At 35.9% G+C, this 25,480-nt stretch overlaps 1 protein-coding gene across 2 annotated transcripts in view; it reads right to left on the reverse strand.

The window, feature by feature from the left end:
- CLEC4A (C-type lectin domain family 4 member A) overlaps positions 1-21,731 on the reverse strand; it is a 34,185-nt gene extending 12,454 nt beyond the window's left edge. The window contains exons 1-3 of one of the 2 annotated variants that reach the window (XM_077169939.1): positions 20,307-21,731; positions 18,693-18,809; positions 10,599-10,697 (exon numbers count right to left, since the gene is read on the reverse strand). In XM_077169939.1, the coding sequence (XP_077026054.1) occupies positions 10,599-10,697; positions 18,693-18,809; positions 20,307-20,388 (298 nt within the window). In that variant the 5' untranslated portion in view covers positions 20,389-21,731. The remainder of the gene's footprint in view (positions 1-10,598; positions 10,698-18,692; positions 18,810-20,306) is intronic. The other variant, XM_077169940.1, reaches the window with a different exon arrangement.
- Between the last annotated feature and the right edge of the window lie 3,749 nt (positions 21,732-25,480).

Raw genomic sequence — 25,480 nt, forward strand, 5'->3', positions numbered from 1 at the left:
TCATTATCAAGGACAGACTATCTGCTGGGTCACAAAGCAAATCTTGATAAATTTAAAAAGATTGAAATCATACAAAACACTTTCTCAGATTATAAAGAAATAAAGTTGGAAATCAATAATAGGCAGAGGGCCAGAAAATTTACAAATATATGGAGGCTCAACAACATACACTTAAACAACCCGTGGGTAAAGGAAGAAATTACAAAAGAAATCAGTAAATATCTTGAGGCAAATGAAAATGAAAAAACAACATATTAAAATCTGTGGGATGGGGCCACAATGGCCCAGCTGGTAGAAATCTCAGCTGTCATACAAGAGACCTGGGTTCATTTCCCAGCGCTTGCCCATGCAAAATAAAAATCTATGGGATGCAGCAAAGGTAGTGCTAAGAGGAAAATTTATTGCCCTAAATGCCTATATCAAAGAAGAAAGAGCAAAAATAGAGGAATTAACTGTTCATGTAGAAGAACTAGAGAAAGAACAGCAATCTAACTCCAAAACAAGCAAAAGGAAAGAACAAAGATTGGAGCAGAAATAAATGAAATTGAGAACATGAAAACAATCAAGAAAATCAACAAAACCAGAAGTTGGTTCTATGAGAAAACCTTAGGTTTGATGGACCCTTGTGAGGTTGACGAAAAGAAGAAGAGAGAGGATGCAAATAAATAAAATCAGAAATGGAAGAGGAGACATAAGCACTGATCCCACAGAAATAAACGAGGTAATGAAAGGACGCTATGAACGATTTTATGCTAATAAACTAGACAATGTAGATGAAATTGACAACTTCCTAGAAAGGCATGAACAACCAACATTGACACAAGAAGAAATAGATGACCTTAACAAACCAATCACAAGTAAAGAAATTGAATTAGTCATTAAGAAGCTCCCAAAAAACAAAATGCCTTCACATGTGAATTCTACCAAATTTTCAAGAAAGAATTAGTACCAATCCTGCTCAAATTCTTCAAAATGAAGAGTAGGGAAGGTTACCTAACTCATTCTATGAAGCCAAGATCACCCTCATACCAAAGCCAGACAAAGATACTACAAGAAAAGAAACGGACCAATTTCTCTAATGAATATAGATGCATAACTCCTCAACAAAATTCTTGCAAATGAATCCAGCAGCACATTAAAATAATTATACACCATGACCAAGTAGGATTCATCCCAGGTATGCAAGGATGGTTGAACATAATAAAATCAACTAATGTAGTGAGCCATACCATACCAACAAATCAAAGCAGAAAAACCAAATGATCATCTCAATTGATGCAGAAAAGGCATTTGACAAAATTCAACATCCTTTCTTGTTGAAAACACTGCAAAGAATAGGAATAGAAGGGAACGTCCTCAATATGCTAAAGGGAATACATGAAAAATCCACAGCTAACACCATCCCCAATGGGGAAAAACTGAAAACTTTTCCCCTAAAATCAGGAACAAGACAAGGATGTCCACTATTACCATTGTTATTCAACATTGTACTGGAAGTTCTAGCCAGAGAAATTAGACAAGAAAAAGAAATGCAAGGCATCAAAATTGGAAAGGAAAAAGTAAAACTTTCAGTGTTTGCAGATGATATGATACTTTATGTCAAAAACCCTGAAAAATCTACTAGATTTTTCTACTAGAGATAATAAATGAGTCCAGCAAAGTGGCAGGTTACAAGATCAACACTCAAAAAATCAGTAGTGAAATTTTAAAAATTGTTTTTACATGAGGAAGAACAGAGGAATGACATTACTGCAGGGTACTGAAAATTGATAGTAATTAATATTTTAAAATTTTAACTTGTATGTGGGATTGGAGCAGGGAATGTTTATTTGGTGCAGGGTTCATATTTTGACTGGTGCATTTCCTAGTGTGGCTTATGTAGACAGCTTGATTGAATGCCATGGGTGCATGGAGACTTGAGTAGGGCATGAGATTTTGTTGGCTTGTCCAGAGGGATGCCCTGATGGATCCCAGAGTGATTTGAACAGTGAATAAAAAAGTGTTTGTGGGGTCCTCTTTTGGGAGTGGTGGGAGTGGGGGGAGGATTCAACTTCCCCAGGTTGAGTTCTTGACATTCTTACAAGCAGAGCAGATGGCCAGGGTGGTAGGCTGGGCTCCCAGTCTTGGGGTTTGGTCATATGAAACTTGACCCCATGGAGGATGGGTCTAGGAGTCACCCCCAAGAGAACCTCTTTTGTTGCTTGGATGTGGCCTCTCTCTCCAGTCAACACAAGTAAGCTCACTGCCCTCCCCCTGTCTATGTGGGGCATGGCTCCCAGGGGTCTGGACCTTCCTGGCAGCGTGGGATGGGGGTCCTGGAATGAGCTAGGACTCAGCATCAAGGGATTGAGAAAAACCCTAGAATGAGCTGAGACTCAGCATCAAGGGGTTGCGGGAAACTTCTTGACTGGGGGGGGTTGGAGGAGTGAAATGAGACAGGATGGAGTGTTGGTGGCTGCGGGGTTCTGAGCAGGGTCAAGGGGTTGTCATGGGGGTTATTCTTATGCATTGGGTAGATGTTACCTTGTTGGTCAGAATGTGGTGGAGAGGCTGGGGGTAGCTTCCTGAGGGTGTGGAGCTGTGTTCCAGTGTCCATGTTTATTGGGATGATTGTATGGTGGTGTACCTTCATGGTGTGACTATGTGATTGTCAGGGCCTTGTGTCTGATGCTCCTTTTGTCTGCCTTGTTGACAGATGAGTAGAGGATATGGAGTGGAGGTGAGTGATGGGGAAACAAATGTTAAACTTAGATTGAGGTGCTGGTGATCAGTGGGGGAGAGCAGTGAGGGGTATGATATGTATGAGTTTTTTCTATTGTCTTTTGTTTCTTTTTCTGAATTGATGTGAATGTTCTGGGAGGTGATGGTGATGATGAATATGCAGCTGTATGATGATATTGTGTATTGCTGGCTGTGTGTGTGGAGTGGAGTGATCATGTGTTGAGATTGTACTTCTTTCTTGTTGTATTTTTAAAAAAATTTTTTTTTTAAATAAAATGAAACTAGTCATGGTGATGGTGGTACAGTGCACATGAGCTAGAGGTTCATGCAGATATAGCTAGAGGTTTCCAAGTGCAAAAAAGGAAACCTAATCAGCTCTATTAGCATTTCTCAGGATCCAACTTGTACTTTTAATCTACTATAAAAACTCAGTTTTCCAATTGTAAAGATAAAGCTTCCCTTTGCAATGATACTTCATAATTAAAATTCATTTTCATAGGAAAATGAAGGGGAATCTGAAGGGGAAGTCAAGAAAAAAATCCATTTACAATTGCAACCAAAAGAATACAATATTTAGGAATAAATTTAACTAAGGATGCAAAAGGCCTCTACAAAGAAAACTATAAGAAATTGCTACAAAAAAAAAAAACACAGAAGTGTTTTGGAATAAATAAATGGAAAGACATACCATGTTCATGGATGTCAATTCTGCCTAAATTGATTTATAGATTCAACGAAATACCAAGTAAAATTCCAAAAACTTACTTTTCAGAAATAGAAAAACCAATAACCAAGTTTATCTGGAAGGGCAGGTGCCCCAAATAGCTACAAATATCCTGAGAAAGAAAAATGATGTTGGAGATCTCACACTATCTGACTTTAAGGCATATTACGAAGCTACAGTGGTCAAAACAGTATAGTACTGGCATAAAGGTAGATATACTGACCAATGGAATCGAATAGAGTGTTCAGATATAGACCCTCTCATCTATAGACAAATGATCCTTGATATGGCAGTCAAGCCAACTCACCTGGGACAGAAAAATCTCTTCAATAAAGGGTGACTAGATGACTGGATATCCACATGCAAAAGAATGAAAAAGGATCCATATCTCACACCCTATACAAAAATTAACTAAAAAGGGATCAAAGACCTAAACATTAGACCTAAAATGATAAAACTTTTAGAAGAAAATGTAGGGAAATATCTTATAAATCTTATAATAGGAGGCAGTTTCCTAGATCTTATACCCAAAGCATGAGATTTGAAGAAAGAAATAGATAAATGGGAACTCCTCAAAATTAAACACTTTTGTGCATCAAAGAACTTTGTCAAGAAAGTAAAAAGAGGACTTCCGGGCCAAGATGGCAGCTTAGCAATGTGTGTGCTTTAGTTTGTCCTCCAGAACAACTACTAAATAACCAGAACCAGTACAGAACAGCTCCTGGGGCCATGTCAGTAACCAAACACATAGCATACTCCAGTCTGGACCAGCTGGACTGGCTGTGAGCACCCCCATAACCATGAGTTCCCCAAGCCATGGCGGCCAGCACACCTACCCCACAAGCTGCTTCCCTGGAGGGAAAGGAAAGAGACTTCACCAGCAGTAGGGGCTGAGCCCAACCAAATGCCAACTGTGGAATTAATTAACAAATTCTAACTACTAAAAATAGGCCTCCAGCTCAGGTGAACCTGGTCAAAGCTGAGGTAGCTCAGTTTTGCCTAGGCACCAAGGGGGCAGGGCTGATGGAAAAAGAAAAAAAGAAAAAAAAAAGGAAACAGAGGTTTTTGTGGCTGTTTTTCTACAAAGGCTTGACTGCCTTTGGATACAGCAACAGGGTTTCTCAGGCTGCAACTGCCTCAGGCATAGGCAAAAACAAGTCCATTTGAGGGCTTGTCTGGATCCTGTGCCTTCCCCAGGGGAGGGTGAAGCCCAAATCAGGTGGAATCCCTCCCTCAAGAAATTCAGACACCAGTGCTTGGCAATTTGAAGCCATTAAAACCAGCCTACAACCTCTCCTCTGTCTCTATCATGTCCCCAGCAGGGAAAGTCTGCCAAAGTTAAAGGTACCACATCATGTTATGCTGGTGGGACCTTCAGGCAGACAAGTGCCACATACTGGGCAGGATAAGAAAAACAGAGCCCAGAGAATTCACAGGAAAGTCTTTCAACCTGCTAGGTCTCATGCTAAGGGAAAACCAATGCAGGTGATCTTTCCTCCTGATAGGAGGCCAGTTTGGCCTGGGAAAATCTGGCTGGGGTCCATAATACCTAAGTAGACCTTCCTAAGGGGGGGTGGGAGGAAGACACCATACAAGCAGGGCAAGAAACAAGAAAACAAGAACTGAAAATTTCTCCTCTGTTAAACAAAACCTAAGCTAGAGGTCCATAAAAAGCTGAACTGAATGTCAAAGAACAGATAGACAACAAATTTTCATCCAGCAAGAAAACCATAAGTAAAAGAAGTGAAACAATCTTCAGAATAAACTAATTAAGGTAATTAAATGCCTAGATGCCAGCAAAAAATAAAAAATCACATCAGGAAAAATGAAGATATGGCCCAGTCAAAGGAACAAACCAACAATTCAAATGAGATACAGGAGCTGAAACAATTAATTCAGAATATACGAACAGACATGGAAAACCTCATCAAAAACCAAATCAATGAATTGAGAGAAGATATAAAGAAGGTAAGGAACGAACAAAAAGAAGAAATCAAAAGTCTGAAAAAACAAATCACAGAACTTATGGGAATGAAAAGCACAGTAGAATAGATGAGGAAAAAAAGGAAACCTACAATGGTAGATTTCAAGAGACAGAACATAGGATTAGTGAACTGGAGGATGGAACACCTGAAATCCGACAAGAAAAAGAAACTATAGGGGAAAAAATGGAAAAATATGAGCAGGGACTCAGGGAATTGAAAGACAATATGAAGCGCATGAATATATGTGTTGTGGGTATCCCAGAAGGAGAAGAGAATGGAAAAGGAGGAGAAAAACTAATGGAGGAAATTATCACTGAAAATGTTACAACTCTTATGAAAGACTTAAAATTACACATCCAAGAAGTGCAGCATACCCCAAAGATAATAAATCCAAATAGACATACTCCAAGACATTTACTAATCAGAATGTCAGAGGTCAAAGAGAAAGAGAGAATCTTGAAAGCCACAAGAGAAAAGCAATCCATCACATACAAGGGAAGCCCAATAAGACTATGTGCAGATCTCTCAGCAGAAACCATGGAGGCAAGAAGACAGTGAGATGATATATTTAAATTATTAAAAGAGAAAAACTGCCAATCAAGAATTCTATATCCAGCAAAATTGTCCTTCAAAAATGAGGGAGAAATTAAAACATTTTCAGACAAAAAATCACTGAGAGAATTTGTGACCAAGAGACCAGCTCTGCAAGAAATACTAAAGGGAGCACTAGAGACAGACACGAAGATAGAACAGAGAGGTGTGGAGAAGAGTGTAGAAAGGAAGACTATGAGTAAAGGTAAAAAGAAGGAAAATTAGATATGACATATAAAATCCAGAAGGCAAAATAGTAGAAGAAAGTATTACCCATGCAGTAATAACACTGAATGTTAATGGATTAAACTCTCCAATCAAAAGACATAGTCTGGCAGAATGGATTAAAAAACAGGACCCATCTATATGCTGTCTCTACTCAAAGGACATGAGGGCAAGGACACAAATGGACATTTACACACCAATGTTTATAGCAGCATTATTTACAATAACCAAGACATGGAAGCAGCCAAAGTGTCCATCAACAGAGAGTTGGCTAAACAAACTGTGGCATTTACCTAAGAGAGAATATTATGCAGCTGTAAGACAGAATGAAGTTATGAAGTATGTAACAACATGAATGGACCTTAAGGATTTTATGCTGAGTGTGATTAGCCAGAAACAAAAGGAAAAATACTGTAGGGTCTCAGTGATGTGAACTGACATTAGTGAATAAACTTGGAATATTTCGTTGATAACAGAGACCATCAGGGGAAAGAAAAAGGGTAAGATATTGGGTAATTGGAGCTGAAGGGATACAGATTGTGCAACAGGACTGAATATAAAAACTCAGAAATGGACAGTACAATATTACCTAACTGTAATACAATTATGTTAAAACACTGAATGAAGCTGCATATGAGAATGATAGAGGGAGGACAGCTGGTGCATAAATGAAATCACAAAGAAAGATAGACCATAAAGATTGAGATGGTATAATCTAGGAATGCCTAGAGTGTATAATGATAGTAACTAAATGTACAAATTTTAAAAATGTTTGTATGAGGAAGAACAAAAGAATATTATTACTGCAGGGTGCTGAAAATAGATGGTAATTAATATTTTAAAATTTCAACTTATGTGTGAGTCTAAAGCCAAAAATGTGTATTTGGTACAAATTTATACTTTGACTAGTGCATCTCCTAATATAATTTATGTAGATAGTTGGTTGAACAGCTTAAGTACATGGAACTTTGTATAGGACATGAGATTTTGTTGGTTTATCCAGGTGATGCCCTGATGAATCCCAGAGTGATTTAATCAGCGAGTGGAAAAGTATTTGCAAAGTCCCCTTCAGGGAATGGTGAGAACAGGGGAAAACTCAACTTCCCCAAGTTGAATTCTTGATATTCTCACAAGCAGTGTGGGCAACCAAAGCTATAGGCTGAGTCCCCAGTCTTGGGGTTTGTTCATACAAAACTTAACCCCACAGGGGATAGGTAAAGCCTACTTAAAATTAGGCCTAAGAGTCACCCCCAAGAGAGCCTCTTTTGTTGCTCAGATGTGGCCTCTCTCTCCAGCCAACACAGCAAGCAAACTCACCTCCCTCCACCTGTCTATGACTCCCAGGGGTGTGGATCTTCCTGGCAACGTGGGACAGAAATCCCAGAATGAGTTGAGATGCAGCATCAAGGGATTGAGAAAAACCCTAGAATGAGCTGAGACCCAGCATCAAGGGATTGAGAAAATCTTCTTGACCAAAAGAGGGAAGAGTGAAATGAGACAAAGTGGCAATGGCTGAGAGATTCCAAACAGAGTCGAGAGGTTGTCCTGGAGTTATTCTTATGCATTAAGTATATATCACCTTGTTAACCAAGATGTAATGGAGAGGCTGGAAGGAACTGCCTGAAAATGTAGAGCTGTGTTCCAGTAGCCATGTTTCTTGATGATGATTGTATAATGATATAGCTTTCACAATGTGACTATGTGATTGTGAAAACCTTGTGTCTGATGCTCCTTTTATCTACCTTGTCAACAGATGAGTAGAACATATGGAATAAAAATAAATAATAGGGGGAACAAATGTTAAAATGAATTTAGCTAGTGATCAATGAAAGGGAGGGGCAAGGGGTATGGTATGTAAAAATTTTTTTTCTGTTTAGTTTTATTTTTCTGTTGTCTTTTTATTTCTTTTTCTGAATTGATGTAAATGTTCTGGGAAATGATCATGATGATGAATATGCAACTATGTGATGATATTGTGAATTGCTGAGTGCATGTGTTGGGAATGTTTGTTTTTCTTTCTTATAATTTTTTTTAATTAATATAAAAATTTTAAAAATCTATAAGCTCATGCTGATAGAAATAAATGTTAATAAGTTAATATATGGAGTAGAGTAGACAACTCTACCAAATAGATTTCCAAATAAATTATGCAGATACTCCATCTTAAAAGAGTCCCCAACTCTTTAAGTGTGGGCTATAGTAGTTACTTTCTTTCAAAGAATGCAGTATGGAAACATGGGGGAAAAAGTGGATAAATCTGACAAACATCACTTCAGCCAGGTGATCAACATCAATAGCCATTACAGTACCCTTAATGTCATGAAAATTGAATTTTATCTCAGTAATCTTCCTCTCAAAATCCCATAATCCCAGTCTAACCATGAGAAAGCAGCTTAAATATTCCAATAGAGGGACATCCTGCAATACACCTAACCAGTACTCCTCAAAACTTTAAATGTCATTGAAAACAAAGAAAGTCTGGAAAACTATCCTAGCCAGGAGTAGCCTAAGGATACAGGACAATTCAATGTACCATGGTATCCTGGATAGGATTCTGGAACATAAAAAGGACAATAGATAAAAACTAAGGAAATCTAAATAAACAATGGACTTTAGATAATAATAATATTGGTTCATTAATTCAATATTGGTTTAATAATTGTAACAAATATACTTTACTCATGTAAGACATTAATAATAGGGAAACTTTGCCTGGGGGTTAAATGGGAATTCTCTTTAATATCTGCCCATTTTCTGTAAATCTAAAACTGATTTGAAAATTGAAGTCTAGTAATAAAAGAGATAAATAATCTTTCACATCCATAATAAAATCTTCATATCATGATCACCATCACTATCAACAAAAGCAAACAGAGCTCTTCAGGGAATGGTGAGAGTGGGGAGAAATTCAACTTCCCCAAGTTGAATTCTTGATATTCTCACAAGCAGTGTGGACAACCAAAGCTATAGGCTGAGTCCCCAGTCTTGGGGTTTGTTCACATGAAGCTTAACCCCACAAAAGATAGGTCAAGTCTACTTAAAATTTAGGCCTAAGAGTCACCCCCAAGAGAGCCTCTTTTGTTGCTCAGATGTGGTCTCTCTCTCCAGCCAATATGATGAGCAGTCTCACCACCCTGCCCCTCTCTGCATGGGATATGACTCCCAGGGGTGTGGACCTTCCTGGCAACGTGGGACAAAGATCCTGGAATGAGCTGAGACTCAGCATCAAAGGACTGAGAAAAACCCTAGAATGAGCTGAGAATTAACATCAAGAGATTGAGAGAACCTTCTCGACCAAAAAAAAGAGTAAAATGAGGCAAAATGTCAATGGCTGAGAGATTCCAAACAGAATCGAGAGGTTATCCTGGAGGTTATTCTTATGCATTAAGTAGATATCACCCTGTTGTTCAAGATGTAGTGGAGAGGCTGGAGGGAATTGCCTGAAAATGTAGTGCTGTATTCCAGCAGCCATGTTTCTTGGTGATGATTGAACAATGATATAGCTTTCACAATGAGACTCTGTGAATGTGGAAACCTTATGTCTGATGCTCCTTTTAGCTACTATATCAACAGAAGAGTAGAACATATGGAATAAAAATAAATAATAGGGGGAACAAATGTTAAAATAAATTCAGTTTGAAATAGTGGTAAATGAAAGTGAGGGGTAAGGGGTATAGTATGTATAGTTTTTTTTTCTCTATTATCATTTTATTTCTTTTTCTCTTGTCTTTTTATTTCTTTTTCTAAATCAATGCAAATGTACTAAGAAATGATGAATATGCAACTATGTGATGATATTAAGAATTACTGATTATATATGTAGAATGAAATGATTTCTAAATGTTTCGTTTGTTAATTTTTTTAATTAATAAAAAAAGCAAACAGAGCTAAATTATGAAAACTAAAAATTTCTCTCTCTCTCATAACAGCCACAACTCCAGTCCATAGAGGTAAAATCTGATAAGAACATTTTATGTACTTTCCAGAAATATTTTATGTACATGCAATGTTTTGTTCAAACACAAATGCATCAGATATTTCTTGAAGAATAGGTTTTAACTGATGTGTCAGAAAAAGATCAAGTGTGCATAGAAAGTTCAGAAAAAAGTGGAAGTTAGAGAAGTCCAGAAACCGTGTAACCTGTTTCACAAGTAAGCCTCTATTTTCTTGCACAAATTACAGGCATGCATATAAGAATTATAGGTCCTATATATTTGTACACTTGTAGCTGAAAATGATTATCAAATTCAACTTCTTAATGCTACATACCTGGAAATCTTATTAGAAATATTGATTTGGGATCCTTACGTAATATAGTCAGCAAATGAATTATAGGCACATTAATTTTTTACCTCCCATTGTCCAATTTGATTTCTCACATTCCACAAATCTGGGAATTGGTTCTTTTAGAGTCTTTTTTTCTTTAAGCTGAGAATATCTTTGGAAAAAAACTGAAAAAGAGAATAAAGACCATTCAGTTTCCTAATAGTGTTATGACTTCACTCTTTATTACTGTTTTGTTATTCTTATATTCTTTATAGGAAAAAAATCTACAAATGACAATTACTTGAGTGGAGGAATCCTAACTGTGTGAAAGAGCTCCCATCACCCCACCAACATAATGTTACTCCTACTGATTTCTCCTAAAGATTTCTTTAGGAATAGCTGTGAGATCAGTAGTTGAAAGATGAAATGACAGTTCCATTATAATGGGTCACAAAGGTACTTATCCATATTCTTCTTCAATACTAAATGTATGATGTATGCAAGATCAAAACTGGGGAGAGGAGAAGAATGGAAGGCAATTAATTAAACACCTTTGTGTTCGTTTGAAATGTTATGTGCCCCAGAAAAGCCATGTTCTTTTTCCTAGTTCAATCTTCTTGGGGCAGACCTATTGTTGGGTGGGATCTTTTTTATTAAGTTGTTTCCATGGAGATTAACCCACCCAATTATAGGTGAGACCTTTTGATTAGGTGATTTCCATGGAGCTGTATCTCCTCTCATTCAAGGTAAAGTCTTAATCCACTTACTCGAGTTCTTTTAATAGGGAACCATTTTGGAAAAAGCTCAGAACTGACAAAGAGATTTTTGGAGCTGCAGAAAGAAAATGCCCCTGGGGAAGCTGCTTGAAATCAGATGCCAAAGGACCAGCAGATGCCCACCGTGTGCCTTCCCAGTTGACAGAGGTGTCTGGGTGCTACTGACCTTCCTTGAGTCAAGGTATCTCTCTCTGGATTCCTTAGTTTGGACATTTTTATGTCCTTAGAATTGTAAATTTATAACTTAATAAATCCCCTTTATAAAAGCCAACCCATCCCAGTTATATTACATTCTCGAAGCATTGGCAAACTAAAATAATCTCTATTTGAGGATGTACCCAAAATGGGTCTTGTGGGGAGGGTATTCAGTTCATTCTGAGAGGTTTGGGATTAGCTTGGAGAGTAGGAAACCAGAAAAAGACATGTTGACATTGATAAAGAGGGCATATCCTCTTTTTCTTCTTCCCCTTACTGTCTCCATCCCAAATGGCTCTTACTCCTCAGCACATTGACATGCTCAAGTCTTTCCCAATTTAAAATAAGCTACCTCCCCCTCTAGAAACTGACTTTTCTTCTTTCCCTTCTTATACCCTATTTGTTCCTTGATCTACCATATCTGGCTTCTGCTTCCACCACACCACAAAATTGCTCCTGCAGTGGGTCACCCATAATCTCCTAGGGGATATATCCAAAGAGTACTTATTAAAACCCCTTCCCAATGCATGTGATGATGTTAATAAACCTTTAGGACATTATGTCAAGTGAAATAAGCCAGAAACAAAGGACAAATATTGTATGGGCTCACTAATATGAACTAACTATAATGAGAAATTCTGAGGGTTAAATTAGAGAGCATAGGTTTTCAGGAGATAGAAAGAGGGCAGAGATTGGGCAATTTATGCTTAAGGAGTACAGAATGTTTAATAATGTTGATTGTAAAAGTTTGGAAATGGAAAACAAAATACTGTGTGATGGAAACACAATATTGTAAGTGTAAATAACAAAGCTGTGTGTGAGTATGACTGAAAGAGGAAAATTAAGGTCATGTATGTCACCAGAAGGAGGGCTAGAGGATAAAAACTGGTACTATATAACTTAGAAAAACCTAAAGTAGATGATGAAAGTGGTTAATTGTTCAAATATAAGAAAATGTTTACATGAAGTAGAACAAATATATGTCACTATTACAAGGTGTTAATAATGGGGTGGAAATACAGTTAACAGCAACATTATAATATTCTTTCATTCATTGTAACAAAGGCACTATACCAAAGCTGAAAGTCAATAATAGGTGGATGTAAGGGAGAAGTATGGGATTTTTTTTCTTTCTTTTTGGAAGAAATGTGAATGTTCTTATATAGATTGTGGTGGTGAAAAATAACTATGTGAGTCATTGATTGTACAGTTAGGATAGGTTGTATAGTGTGTGAATAAAAATGTTGAGAAAAAAACCTTCCTGAGATACTTGATCCCAGTTCTCATACTCTTAATTCTTAGGATACTTCTCTTTTCTGATTTTGCTTTACCTTTTCTGCTACTATTTCTTATACTCCTTTATATACTCATCTTCCTTCATCCACTTCTTTTCATTGTAACATTCTCCAGAGTAACACTTTTATCCCTCTTCACATACTAAATATTCTCCACTGAGTACATGATGTTGAGTAATATCATGTACTCTGGTTTCAGCAGCTACCTATACATGAATGACTTTCAAAGCTTTTATTTCTCTTCTGAAATCCAGACAAATATATCTCCCACTAGGCATGTCCATTTGAGGTTCACATAGTCATAGAAAACTCAACATGCCGAAACTTACATCACTGTTTTCCAACTCAGACCTGCTACTCATCCTATATATTTACTTCTTTGAATAACTTCATCATTTCTGAATACACCAACTCAGAAACTTGAAGTCACATTTTACTTCTCTGGGTCCCTTATTCCCCAAATTTAAATATTCATAAAGCCTCTACCAACCTGATTCTACCTACTTATTATCATTCAAATCTTTCCCCTTCTCTTTCTTCACTACTACTGGCCTTAGAGGAGGCTCTTGCTATTTCCCTACTGGATTAATGAGTTAGTTCTCTAAGTCTCTCTTTGCCTCAATCTTTGTCCTCATATATCTATTTTCCACCTCTTGCAAAAGTACATTTCCACAAATGAAATTTTATTATATCATTTCACAGTTTAAGATTATGTAATGGCTCTCCATGACTGTGTCACATTACAAATATAGCCAAGATTCTATCCCTCTCTGTATTTACACCCCTTTGCAATCTGACATCACAGCTTCTTCCATAAAGAAACAGGATCTATTTTTCCACCGCTGAAATCTAGGCTGAACTTATGACTGTCTTAGGCCAATAGAATATAGCAGAAGCAATGCAGTGCCAGTTCCAAGCCTAAGCTTCAGGAAGCTTTACTTACATCCATCCTCATTCCTGAGAGCCTAAAATTTGACATGTAAAGAGTCCCAGATTAGCCTAAAGAATGATGAAAGAAATGTAGCCCAATTGCCCCAGTTGCTCAAGCCAATATCTGCATCTAGCCAATCCTCAGAAGTTGAGTTGCCTAGGTGGCTGGCACCTCATTGCATGTGCATAGGTGAGTCCAGCTAAAATCAAAGAAACCTCCCAATTGAGTCCAGTCCAAATCGTCATCACAAAGAATCATGACCTAGTCATTTTAATCCAATAAATTTTGGATTGGCTTATCAAGCAGCTAAAGATGACTGATATATAATAACCTTCAGAAAAAATCCAGACTCCTTAGAAAGGTGCCCAACACTTTTCATGATCAGAACCCTGCTTATTACTCCCTACTACAACTTCATCTCTTATCGCTTCTCACTTAGCACTATTTGCTCCTGCCATACATGCTTATATTTCTCCAAAATTTTCCATAATCTATCACATCTCTGTGTCATTCTTAGTACACACAGTTCTTTGCTTAATATGCTCTTCATCCTGTTCTTAACTGAGCCCAAACATTACCACCTCCAGGAAGCCTATTCAGCTTCCTTTACTTATTTGCTGTATAGCACTTTCCAAACAAAATGAATAACTAAAATCTCTACCCAAATATGTACTGGTTTTCAATACTTTAAAAAATTTGATAAAGCCAGATATGCAGAAATAAACCTATTTGCTAAGCTGACTTTTGAATCTCACACAGCCTTAGGCAAAACAGAAACAAATAAGATGAAAAGTCAGTGGAGCAGATGGGCCACTGGATAAGGTAAGTCCTGAAGCCTAGAGGGGCCAGCCTCTCCAGAACATCAGCTAGACCCATCTCATTACCCTATATTATTGACAGTCCCTTTTAACATGAAAAAGTTAGAATGAGCATAGCCCAAATACCCCTAAAGAGTGGGAGAAAGAGCAAAAGTGATGGTGGAGCTACTCAGAGAAGGTAGAGTTTAACAAATGAGTGTGATTGCTCATTTATAATGAGCAATATAATGATTATGTCATTATATTGATATTTCTTTTAGTCTCCAGTATCTTAAAGCAGCTATAAGTAAACACCAAAATTGTGGAATTGTAGCCCATACCAAACTCTGAAATCTATTCTACAATTAACTGTTGGAATGTGTTTTGAAATTTATTGCTTATTTGTATATATGTTATTTTTCACAAAAAAGAAAAAGAAAGTAAGCTGTGATGATAAAAAAAATATTTATTCCTTCTAGCCTCCAATGTTCTGGAATACCTAGGAGGAAAAATCTGAGATGATGGTATGGTAGACCATGACAAACTTTGGAATCTGTCCTGTAACTACTTGTTGAAGAATGCTTTGAAAACTGTTGCTTTTTTCTTTCTTTGCTTTGTATATATGTTATATTATACAATAAAAAAGTTAAAAAAAAAAAAAAAGAATAAAGGTATCCCACACACAAAAAAAAACTAAATGGAAGAAAAGCACAATTAGAAACACATAGTTTCTCAATTAAAGTTCCAGAACTTGAAACCAGTACAATAAATTGATGACATTTAAGTCACTTACTTTAAGGAGGGTAGATGGCATTTGTCTGTATTTGAGATAGCAACATTAAATTATTGGGGGGGTATTTTTATGAACAGGGAAGAGGATATAAATAATAGTGTGCTCTTATTACCTGCCAATCATCAATATCCTTCAAATAGCAAGACCTTTCTTTCCTGTGAGAAAACTATACCAGGCATTTGATATCTTTGTTCTATTTGATAAAAATGTATTCATTGACTTTTGCATGCTTCTGGTTTAGAAGCTATGCATTCATGGTTATTTGTGAACATCATAAAGGTATTTTTTATGCTGTTTCATTTTGCTTATTTTAATTAAATAATTTTACAAAGAAAAAAGTTAATCCAATTTCTCTATTCACCTTTCTAAAAATAAAATGGCCTTAGAATACATTAAGTCATTTTCAATTTTCTGTATTATTTTTAGATAGAATTTTACATACTTCAAAAAGCTAGTCATTATTTTAATTTACTTTGCACCCATTATTTATTGAGTTAATACAAGTATACAGTCAGTGGAGGTGTGGAGTATTGATGAATGAATAGACAAAAAGATCACTGGAACAGAACATGGAGCCCAGAAATAGACCCATATAAATAGAGTCAACTAAACTTTGAAAAGGAGCAAAGGCAATCTAATGGAGGAAGGGTAATCTTTTCAAAATATGGTTCTAGAACTATTGGAAATCCAAAGGCAAAAAAAAAAAGATGAATCTAGACACTGACTTTACACCTTTCACAAAAATTAACTCAAAATGGATCATAGAAGTATATGCAAAACACAAAAACTACAAGATAACTTAGGAGGAAATCTAGCTGGCCTTGGCTTTGGTAATGACTTTTTAGATACAACACCAAAAGTATGATCCATAGCAGAAAAAATAATTGATAAATTGGATTTAATTAGAGTTTAAAGCTTCCATTCCACAAAAGACACTCTAATAGTATGAAAAGACAAGCCACAAAATTGGAAAAACATTTACAAAAAATATCTGAAAAAGAACACATTTAAAATATAAAAAGTACTTCTTACAACAACAAGAAAACAAACAACCCAAATAAAAAATTAACAACAAATCAGAGCCCCTCATCAAACAAGACAGAGAGATGGAAAATAAGTACATGAAAACGTAGTCAACATCATATATCATTAGGTAATTCATTGCAAATTAAAACAGCAAGATACCACTATACATCTATAACAAAAAAAATGAAAATATCAAATGCTGGTAAGTATATGAAGTAACAGGAATTTTCCTTTACTGGTGGTGGGAATGAAATATGGTACATCCACTTTGAAAGACAATTTGGCAATTTTCTTACAAAGCTAAACACTGTATTAACATCCAATTCAATCACACTCCTAAGTATTAACCCAATTGAGTTAAAAATTAATGTCCAAATAAAATCTGCACACAAATGTTTATCACAACTCTGTTCATAATTGCCAAAAATTGGAAGCCATCAAGATGTCCTTCAATAGGGACTAGATAAACCAATTCTGATACATCCATATTTTGGAATATTATACAGTGATAAAAAGAAATAAGCACAAAGAACAACAAGAGTCTGCCATTAGCCCCCTTTTGGAATGATCCCTGAATGTGTCTCTGTGTGATATTATATACACACAGATAGACACACATACACATACATATATGCACACATCCTGAGTTTTATAGACTTGATCAGGAGTCTAGTATGGGTAAGAGCTCATTGAAAGCACAGTGAAGGTTCTTGTCCACAGCACACTGTTGACTCCTGAGGCCTTTTCAAAGAGAAACAACTTCCTAAATTGCCGTTATTCTCTGGGGTAGAGATTGTCAAATTTTTTCTGAAAACTGCTGATAGTAATTATTTTGGACTTTGCATGCCATATGGTCTCTCTTAACAACTACTCAATCTGCTTCAAAGTACAAAAGCAGTCATAGACAGTTTGCAAATGAATGAGTGGGGCCATACACCAATAAACTTTATTTACAGAAATAGCCAGCAGGCCAGATTTGATCCAAAAAAAAAAAAAAAAAGAGCTATCAAGCAATGAAAAGACATAAAGGAAACTTAAATGTATATTGCTAAGTGAGAGAAACTAGTCTGAAAATGTTACTTACTGTATGATTCTTACTATGTGACATTCTGGAAAAGGCAAAACTATAGAGACAGTAAAAAGATAACTGTCTGTCAACAGTTTGACCAGGGTTTGGAGGGCATAGAGTGGCAAAAAAGGAGGGATGAATACTAGGTGGAGGAGGGCAGGGCACTTTTAGGACAGTGAAGCAATTCTGTATAATACTGTAATGATGGACACATGATGTTATGGATTTGTCAAAACCCATAGAACTGTACAGTACAAAGAATGAACCCTAATGTAAACTATGGAATTTAGTTAATAATTAACCAGTATTGGTTCATCAATTGTAACAAATGTTTCACACCAATGCAAGATTTTAATAATAGAGGAAAGTGTGAACCAAAAACAGGAAATTTGGGGGAACTCTCTATATTTTCTGTCAAGCTAAAATTGCTATAAAAAGTAAAGTCTATGTTATGGATTGAATTGTGTCTTCCAAAACGATAGGTTCAAATACTGACCCAGAGTTCCATTAATGTGACCTCCTTTGGAAATGTTCTTTGAAGATCTTTTTATTAAGATGAGGTCAAACTGGATTAATGTGGACACTAACCCAGTATGACTAGAGTCCATATAAATCAAGAAAATTTGGACACAGAGAGAGAAATGGCCATGTGATAGAGGAAAAGATTCAGCTATGTTGCCATAAACCAAGAAACACCATGATTTTCTGACTAGCCTCCAAAAGCCAGAAGAGAAACAGGGTTTGCTGACACCTTGATTTTGGACTTCAAACCTCCATAACTGTGAGACAATAAATTTCTGCTGTTTAAGCCAACAAGTCTGTGGTACATTGTTAAACAACCCTAACAAACCAAGACAGACTAGTACTTTAAAAAAAATCAGAAGTTAACTATTTCTGTAATATTTCTTCCAATCTCTTTCTTATTTGCCTGTTCATCTCAAAATATAAATTGTTCTGCACTCAAATAGAGTTGGCCTTATAAACACAACGAAGGAAACATAGGCTTGGCCTCGCACAGCTGAATAATATACAGATGGTGTCCCACCGATTTCAGTCTGTAACAAAAATGCTTGCTAAACAAACTTTGTTCAATTTCTCTGAAGAAATCAGATTACAATATTTTTGCAAAATTGTAACTAAATCCAAGTAAATAGCAAAATTCCCAATGGACTCCCACTAATTATGTCCCTCCAAGAGAAAAGTTATTTTCCAGATATTGTTAAATTCATCAGTATCTAATAGGTACCTCCTTTTCATGTAAGGTGGATATTTCCTATTGATTCAATTGACATACTTACTGACAAAAGCAATAAAGAATGAGATTGCCAATAGCAGCAGAAATATCAGCAATGAAGTAAGAAGCAGCTTGGGAAAACTGGGGTTACTTCTGTGAGGGCTGGTCTTCTTTTTGGGATCTGAAGGAGAAACCAATTTAAATTCATCAGTAAGGATTCTATCCATACTTCTTCCTCCTTCTCTTCCTGGATGACATGCAATTATTAACTAAATGACATTCGCAATAAGGAATAGAAAGGAAATAATAATGTCCATCGGAAAATTCCAAATACGTATTTGAAAAATACATAAAAGTACAAATTCCTACCATTGAGAGATAAGTGTTGTTGGCATTTTGGTATATATTCTTCTGGATTTATTAAAGTGATTATACATGTATGCATATTCTCCTACATGATTGACGCACTATAAATACTAGTTTCTGATCTATTATTTTTATTTATACTGTATCATGAAAATTTTTGTTCTTTTACATTCTTTATTATAGTCACATAGTATTTCATTATATAGTTAAATAATCCTCAAGGTTTTTTCCAATATTATCTATTTAAATAATGCTATTGTACATAAAACTTTAAAATCATCCTTGATCATTTCTCTAGAATAAGATCCAGTACTTTGTAGTCACCATTTCATTGTTAAGAACCACTTTCAGAATGTTACTATATATTGTTGCATGCAGGTGAGGGGGGACCCAATATTGTATAATATGATCTTATTTTTAGAAAAAAAATTTTAAGTACACTTATACATGGAAGGATATGCATGAAAATGTAATTTGTTTCTCTCTAAACAGTAAGATTATGTATAACAAAATGTTCTATAATGAGCATTATTACTTGTATAATAAAGAAATGATATAAATTATTTTAAGGGGGGAATAAAGTTTCCTTCAGTGCTGTCCTATCACCAGAGACAAAAAGTTTAGAAATCCCAAGCAATCCTTACTGTCCCTCATACCTTCTTGAAATCTACATACATTTTTCTCTCTTGTTAGTTACTTAAGATAACATGCATGCATATTTTATCTACTCTCAAACTGAACTGAGTCTGTCTTGGAGATGCAATATGTGATGGATTTTCTGAGCTCAGAAAACTTTCCCTGAAGATTTAAGAGACTTATTCTCTTTGGAAGACCTAATAGTCTTTCAACTGAAATGCTTTTGTTGCACTTCTCCCACTACTGAAAGACATATACTTGACATTCTCCACCCAAACTCTTCCCCTCTAACTGGTAAAGAAATAAAGCCCACTGGTCCGTCAATAAACCCTGTGTTTGGGCTGGACATGGTTTCAAGAGCTGTACCAAAGCACTTAACTCCAGCCTCATTCAGACTCAGAAAACACAGCATCATTACCACCTTCCTTAGCTCAGACTGTAGTTGATTTCTCACTCCAGTTTTCTTATAGTGGGATTGAGCTTAAAGATCAAGTAATTGTATCTTTTTTCCTTATCGTATATCTGTACAACCCCCTACTGCCCATCTATAGGCAACTTAATTTTCCAGGAATCCTCAAGGTTTCCCAAGCATGGTCAGTCACAGAACCACCAACTATAATTTATCCATCATTTTTCATCTCATCACCAACTCTGACCACCAGAAAATGTTTCTTACCTGAAAGAGACTTTGAGTTGGTACCTGAGGACTTGGATTCAGTTTTGAAATTCACTTCAGCATACGTGATCTCTGAAGTCATATTGAGAAGAGGACTTCTTCCTTCAGAAAATCTGTTTCATCTCTTTCTTAAAACATCTTATGAGAACCAAACATGTTGGTAAATTGTCACACTTCCTATCACTCAACTAAACAAAAGCACGAGTGTCAAATAGGTACATAGCCCTGAGAAGAATCTCACAAAACATAAAAACCTCAATACAGGAACACCCAGTCCACAGAGACCCAATCCCCAGTATCAACTCAGTGAGAACCAAAGTTTTTAATCATTCCTTAGCAAATGCAGTAAAAGTAGGAACTGAAAGGGTGGGGGTGGAGGGAAAAAGAAGGAAAGAAAAAGAGGAACCAAGCAGTTAGAGAACTGTTTCCTGAGAACTGTGTTCTCTGAATTCACCAGCAAGAACAAAATTCAAGTATTTGTACATATCCACAGTTAAACATAATTATTTGTAGACCATCTAAGCTGAGTATATGCTCGTTCATGTTGCATTCACCTCATCATTTGTGGCTGATCATACAATTTCTTGCATTCTAAAAGGTCATTGACATAAAAATCATATCAGATTTCTCAATTTGAAGAGTCAACTTCCTCTAGTGTAGTGAGGAAGTCAGAATTTAACTCTTATGCCTTCTGAAGCTGCTCCTCAGTGCACTCTGATTTTTTCTCTGTTGCACTTAACTAACTCCATCATGAATCCCCAATCATTTTTCTGCTAGACACCTCCAGGAACTCCTGAAAGCAGCTCTCTCCATTGGATGCTAGAGGTATAGGCCACACTTTATTCTCCCCTATTGGTATCCCTTTAATCCCTGTATTACCACAACAAAAGGCTATCAAGGTACATATGGCTATTTTTAACAGTTGGGATATTTAAACAGAATCATGATGTCAGAAGAGAAAAATTTTAAACTGGATGCTAAATATGAGTTTCTACAAATGACAAGAAGAAAATATTTCAAAAATTAAATCTTTCAGGTGGAGTCTTTACACAGACATGCTCCCACTTCATAACCCAAATTGTCTGCCCTCATTCCTCCCAAAGTCTGACTCTCAGTTTAAAGTAATACTCTAGGACAGAAGACCCTTCAGCAAAATCAGTGAAAGTAACTGACTTCCTGAGTCTAACAGAAAAGTTTTAGACAGCATAGCCACAGGCAAAACTGGATATTCAAAATATCCTCATAGGAGCTAAAATGGACATGAACATTCTAAGTCAAAACCCCCATCATGGTCTCCTCCCAATGTGAGTTGCAGGCATACCTACTGAAGTTCACAAAACCTTTTTGTCATCCTTTTTCTATTTCAAACAACCACAAATTTAGAAAAGTTACAATTATAAAACTTTTTCCCCCTGAATCATGTGAAAGTTACTGACCTAATGCTCCATCACCCCCTCAAATTCTTTTTTTTTTTTTTTTGGTCTTTTTTTTTTATCAATTAAAAAAAAATTAACAAAACATTTAGAAATCATTCCATTCTACATATACAATCAGTTATTCTTAATATCATCACATAGTTGCATATTCATAATTTCTTAGTACATTTGCATTGATTTAGAAAAAGAAATAAAAAGACAACAGAATAAGAATTAAAACGATAATAGAGAGAAAAAAAAACCTATACCTCACATGCAGCTTCATTCAATGTTTTAACATAATTGCATTACAATTAGGTAGTATTGTGCTGTCCATTTCTGAGTTTTTATATCCAGTCCTGTTGCACAGTCTGTATCCCTTCAGCTCCAATTACCCCTTCTCTTTTTTTTTTTTTAATTAACGGAAAAAAAGAAATTAACCCAACATTTAGAAATCATACCATTCTACATATGCAATCAGTAATTCTTAACATCATCACATAGATGCATGATCATCGTTTCTTAGTACATTTGCATCGGTTTAGAAGAACTAGCAACACAACTGAAAAAGATATAGAATGTTAATATAGAGAAAAAAATAAAAGTAATAATAGTAAAAACGAAACAAAACAAAACAAAACAAAACAAAAACCTATAGCTCAGATGCAGCTTCATTCAGTGTTTTAACATGATTACTTTACAATTAGGTATTATTGTGCTGTCCATTTTTGAGTTTTTATATCTAGTCCTGTTGCACCGTCTGTATCCCTTCAACTCCAATTGCCCATTATCTTACCCTGTTTCTACCTCCTGCTGGACTCTGTTACCAATGACATATTCCAATTTATTCTCGAATGTCTGTTCACATCAGTGGGACCATACAGTATTTGTCCTTTAGTTTTTGGCTAGACTCACTCAGCATAATGTTCTCTAGGTCCATCCATGTTATTACATGCTTCATAAGTTTATCCTGTCTTAAAGCTGCATAATATTCCATCGTATGTATATACCACAGTTTGTTTAGCCACTCTTCTGGAGATTTTGGCTGTTTCCATCTCTTTGCAATTGTAAATAACGCTGCTATAAACATTAGTGTGCAAATGTCCGTTTCTGTCTTTGCCCTTAAGTCCTTTGAGTAGATTCCCAGCAATGGTATTGCTGGGTCGTATGGCAATTCTATATTCAGCTTTTTGAGGAACCGCCAAACTGCCTTCCACAGTGGTTGCACCATTTGACATTCCCACCAGCAGTGGATAAGTGTGCCTCTTTCTCCGCATCCTCTCCAGCACTTGTCATTTTCTGTTTTGTTGATAATGGCCATTCTGGTGGGTGTGAGATGATATCTCATTGTGGTTTTGATTTGCATTTCTCTAATGGCCAGGGACATTGAGCATCTCTTCATGTGTCTTTTGGCCATTTGTATTTCCTCATCTGATAGGTGTCTGTTCAAGTCTTTTTCCCATTTTGTAATTGGGTTGGCTGTCTTTTTGTTGTTGAGATGAACAATCTCTTTATAAATTCTGGATACTAGACCTTTATCTGATATATCATTTCCAAATATTGTCTCCCATTGTGTAGGCAGTCTTTCTACTTTCTTGATGAAGTTCTTTGATGCACAAAAGTGTTTAATTTTGAGGAGCTCCCATTTATTTATTTCCTTCTTCAGTGTTCTTGCTTTAGGTTTAAGGTCCATAAAACCACCTCCAGTTGTAAGATTCATAAGATATCTCCCAACATTTTCCTCTAACTGTTTTTTTTTTTTTTTTTTTTATTAATTAAAAAAAGAATTAACAAAACAATTAGAAATCATTTCAATCTACATGTACAATCAGTAATTCTTAATAACATCACATAGTTGCATATTCATCATTTCTTAGTACATTTGCATCGATTTAGAAAAAGAAATAAAAAGACAACAGAATAAGAATTAAAACAATAATAGAAAGAAAAAAAAAACAAAAAAAACAAAAACAAAAAACCTATACCTCACATGCAGCTTCATTCAGTGTTTTAACATAATTGCATTACAATTGGGTAGTATTGTGCTGTCCATTTCTGAGTTTTTATATCCAGTCCCGTTGTACAGTCTGTATCCCTTCATCTCCAATTATCCCTTCTCTTTTTTTTTTTTTTTTTAATTAACGGAAAAAAAGAAATTAACCCAACATTTAGAGATCATACCATTCTACACATGCAATCATTAATTCTTAACATCATCACATAGCTGCATGATCATCATTTCTTACTACATTTGCATTGGTTTAGAAGAACTAGCAACATAACCGAAAAAGATATAGAATGTTAATATAGAGAAAAAAATAAAAGTAATAATAGTAAAATCAAAACAAAACAAAACAAAACAAAACAAAAACCTATAGCTCAGATGCAGCTTCATTCAGTGTTTTAACATGATTACTTTACGATTAGGTATTATTGTGCTGTCCATTTTTGAGTTTTTGTATCTAGTCCTGTTGCACAGTCTGTATCCCTTCAGCTTCAATTACCCATTGTCTTACCCTGTTTCTAACTCCTGCTGAACTCTGTTACCAATGACATATTTCAAGTTTATTCTCGAATGTCCGTTCACATCAGTGGGACCATACAGTATTTGTCCTTTAGTTTTTGGCTGGATTCACTCAGCATAATATTCTCTAGGTCCATCCATGTTATTACATGGTTCATAAGTTTATCTTGTCTTAAAGCTGCATAATATTCCATCGTATGTATATACCACAGTTTGTTTAGCCACTCTTCTGTTGATGGAGATTTTGGCTGTTTCCATCTCTTTGCAATTGTAAATAATGCTGCTATAAACATTGGTGTGCAAATGTCCGTTTGTGTCTTTGCCCTTAAGTCCTTTGAGTAGATACCTAGCAATGGTATTGCTGGGTCGTATGGCAATTCTATATTCAGCTTTTTGAGGAACCGCCAAACTGCCTTCCACAGTGGTTGCACCCTTTGACATTCCCACCAACAGTGGATAAGTGTGCCTCTTTCTCCGCATCCTCTCCAGCACTTGTCATTTTCTGTTTTGTTGATAATGGCCATTCTGGTGGGTGTGAGATGATATCTCATTGTGGTTTTGATTTGCATTTCTCTAATGGCCAGGGATATTGAGCATCTCTTCATGTGCCTCTTGGCCATCCGTATTTCCTCTTCTGAGAGGTGTCTGTTCAAGTCTTTTTCCCATTTTGTAATTGGGTTGGCTGTCTTTTTGTTGTTGAGATGAACAATCTCTTTATAAATTCTGGATACTAGACCTTTATCTGATATATCATTTCCAAATATTGTCTCCCATTGTGAAGGCTGTCTTTCTACTTTCTTGATGAAGTTCTTTGATGCACAAAAGTGTTTAATTTTGAGGAGTTCCCATTTATTTATTTCCTTCTTCAGTGCTCTTGCTTTAGGTTTAAGGTCCATAAAACTGCCTCCAGTTGTGAGATCCAGAAGATATCTCCCTACATTTTCCTCTAACTGTTTTATGGTCTTAGACCTAATGTTTAGATCTTTGATCCATTTTGAGTTAACTTTTGTATAGGGTGTGAGACATGGGTCTTCTTTCATTCTTTTGCATATGGATATCCAGTTCTCTAGGCCCCCTCAAATTCTTAATGTATATTTCCTACAAACAAGCAACCACAATATAATCATCAAAATCAAGAAATTAACATTGATACATTATTGCCATCCAATCATCAAGCCCCATTGAAGTTTTGCCAACTATCTCAATAATATCATCTGTAGCAAACGAATGCCATT

The sequence above is a fragment of the Tamandua tetradactyla genome, chromosome 7 (assembly GCF_023851605.1).
Source record: "Tamandua tetradactyla isolate mTamTet1 chromosome 7, mTamTet1.pri, whole genome shotgun sequence".
NCBI lineage: Eukaryota > Metazoa > Chordata > Mammalia > Pilosa > Myrmecophagidae > Tamandua > Tamandua tetradactyla.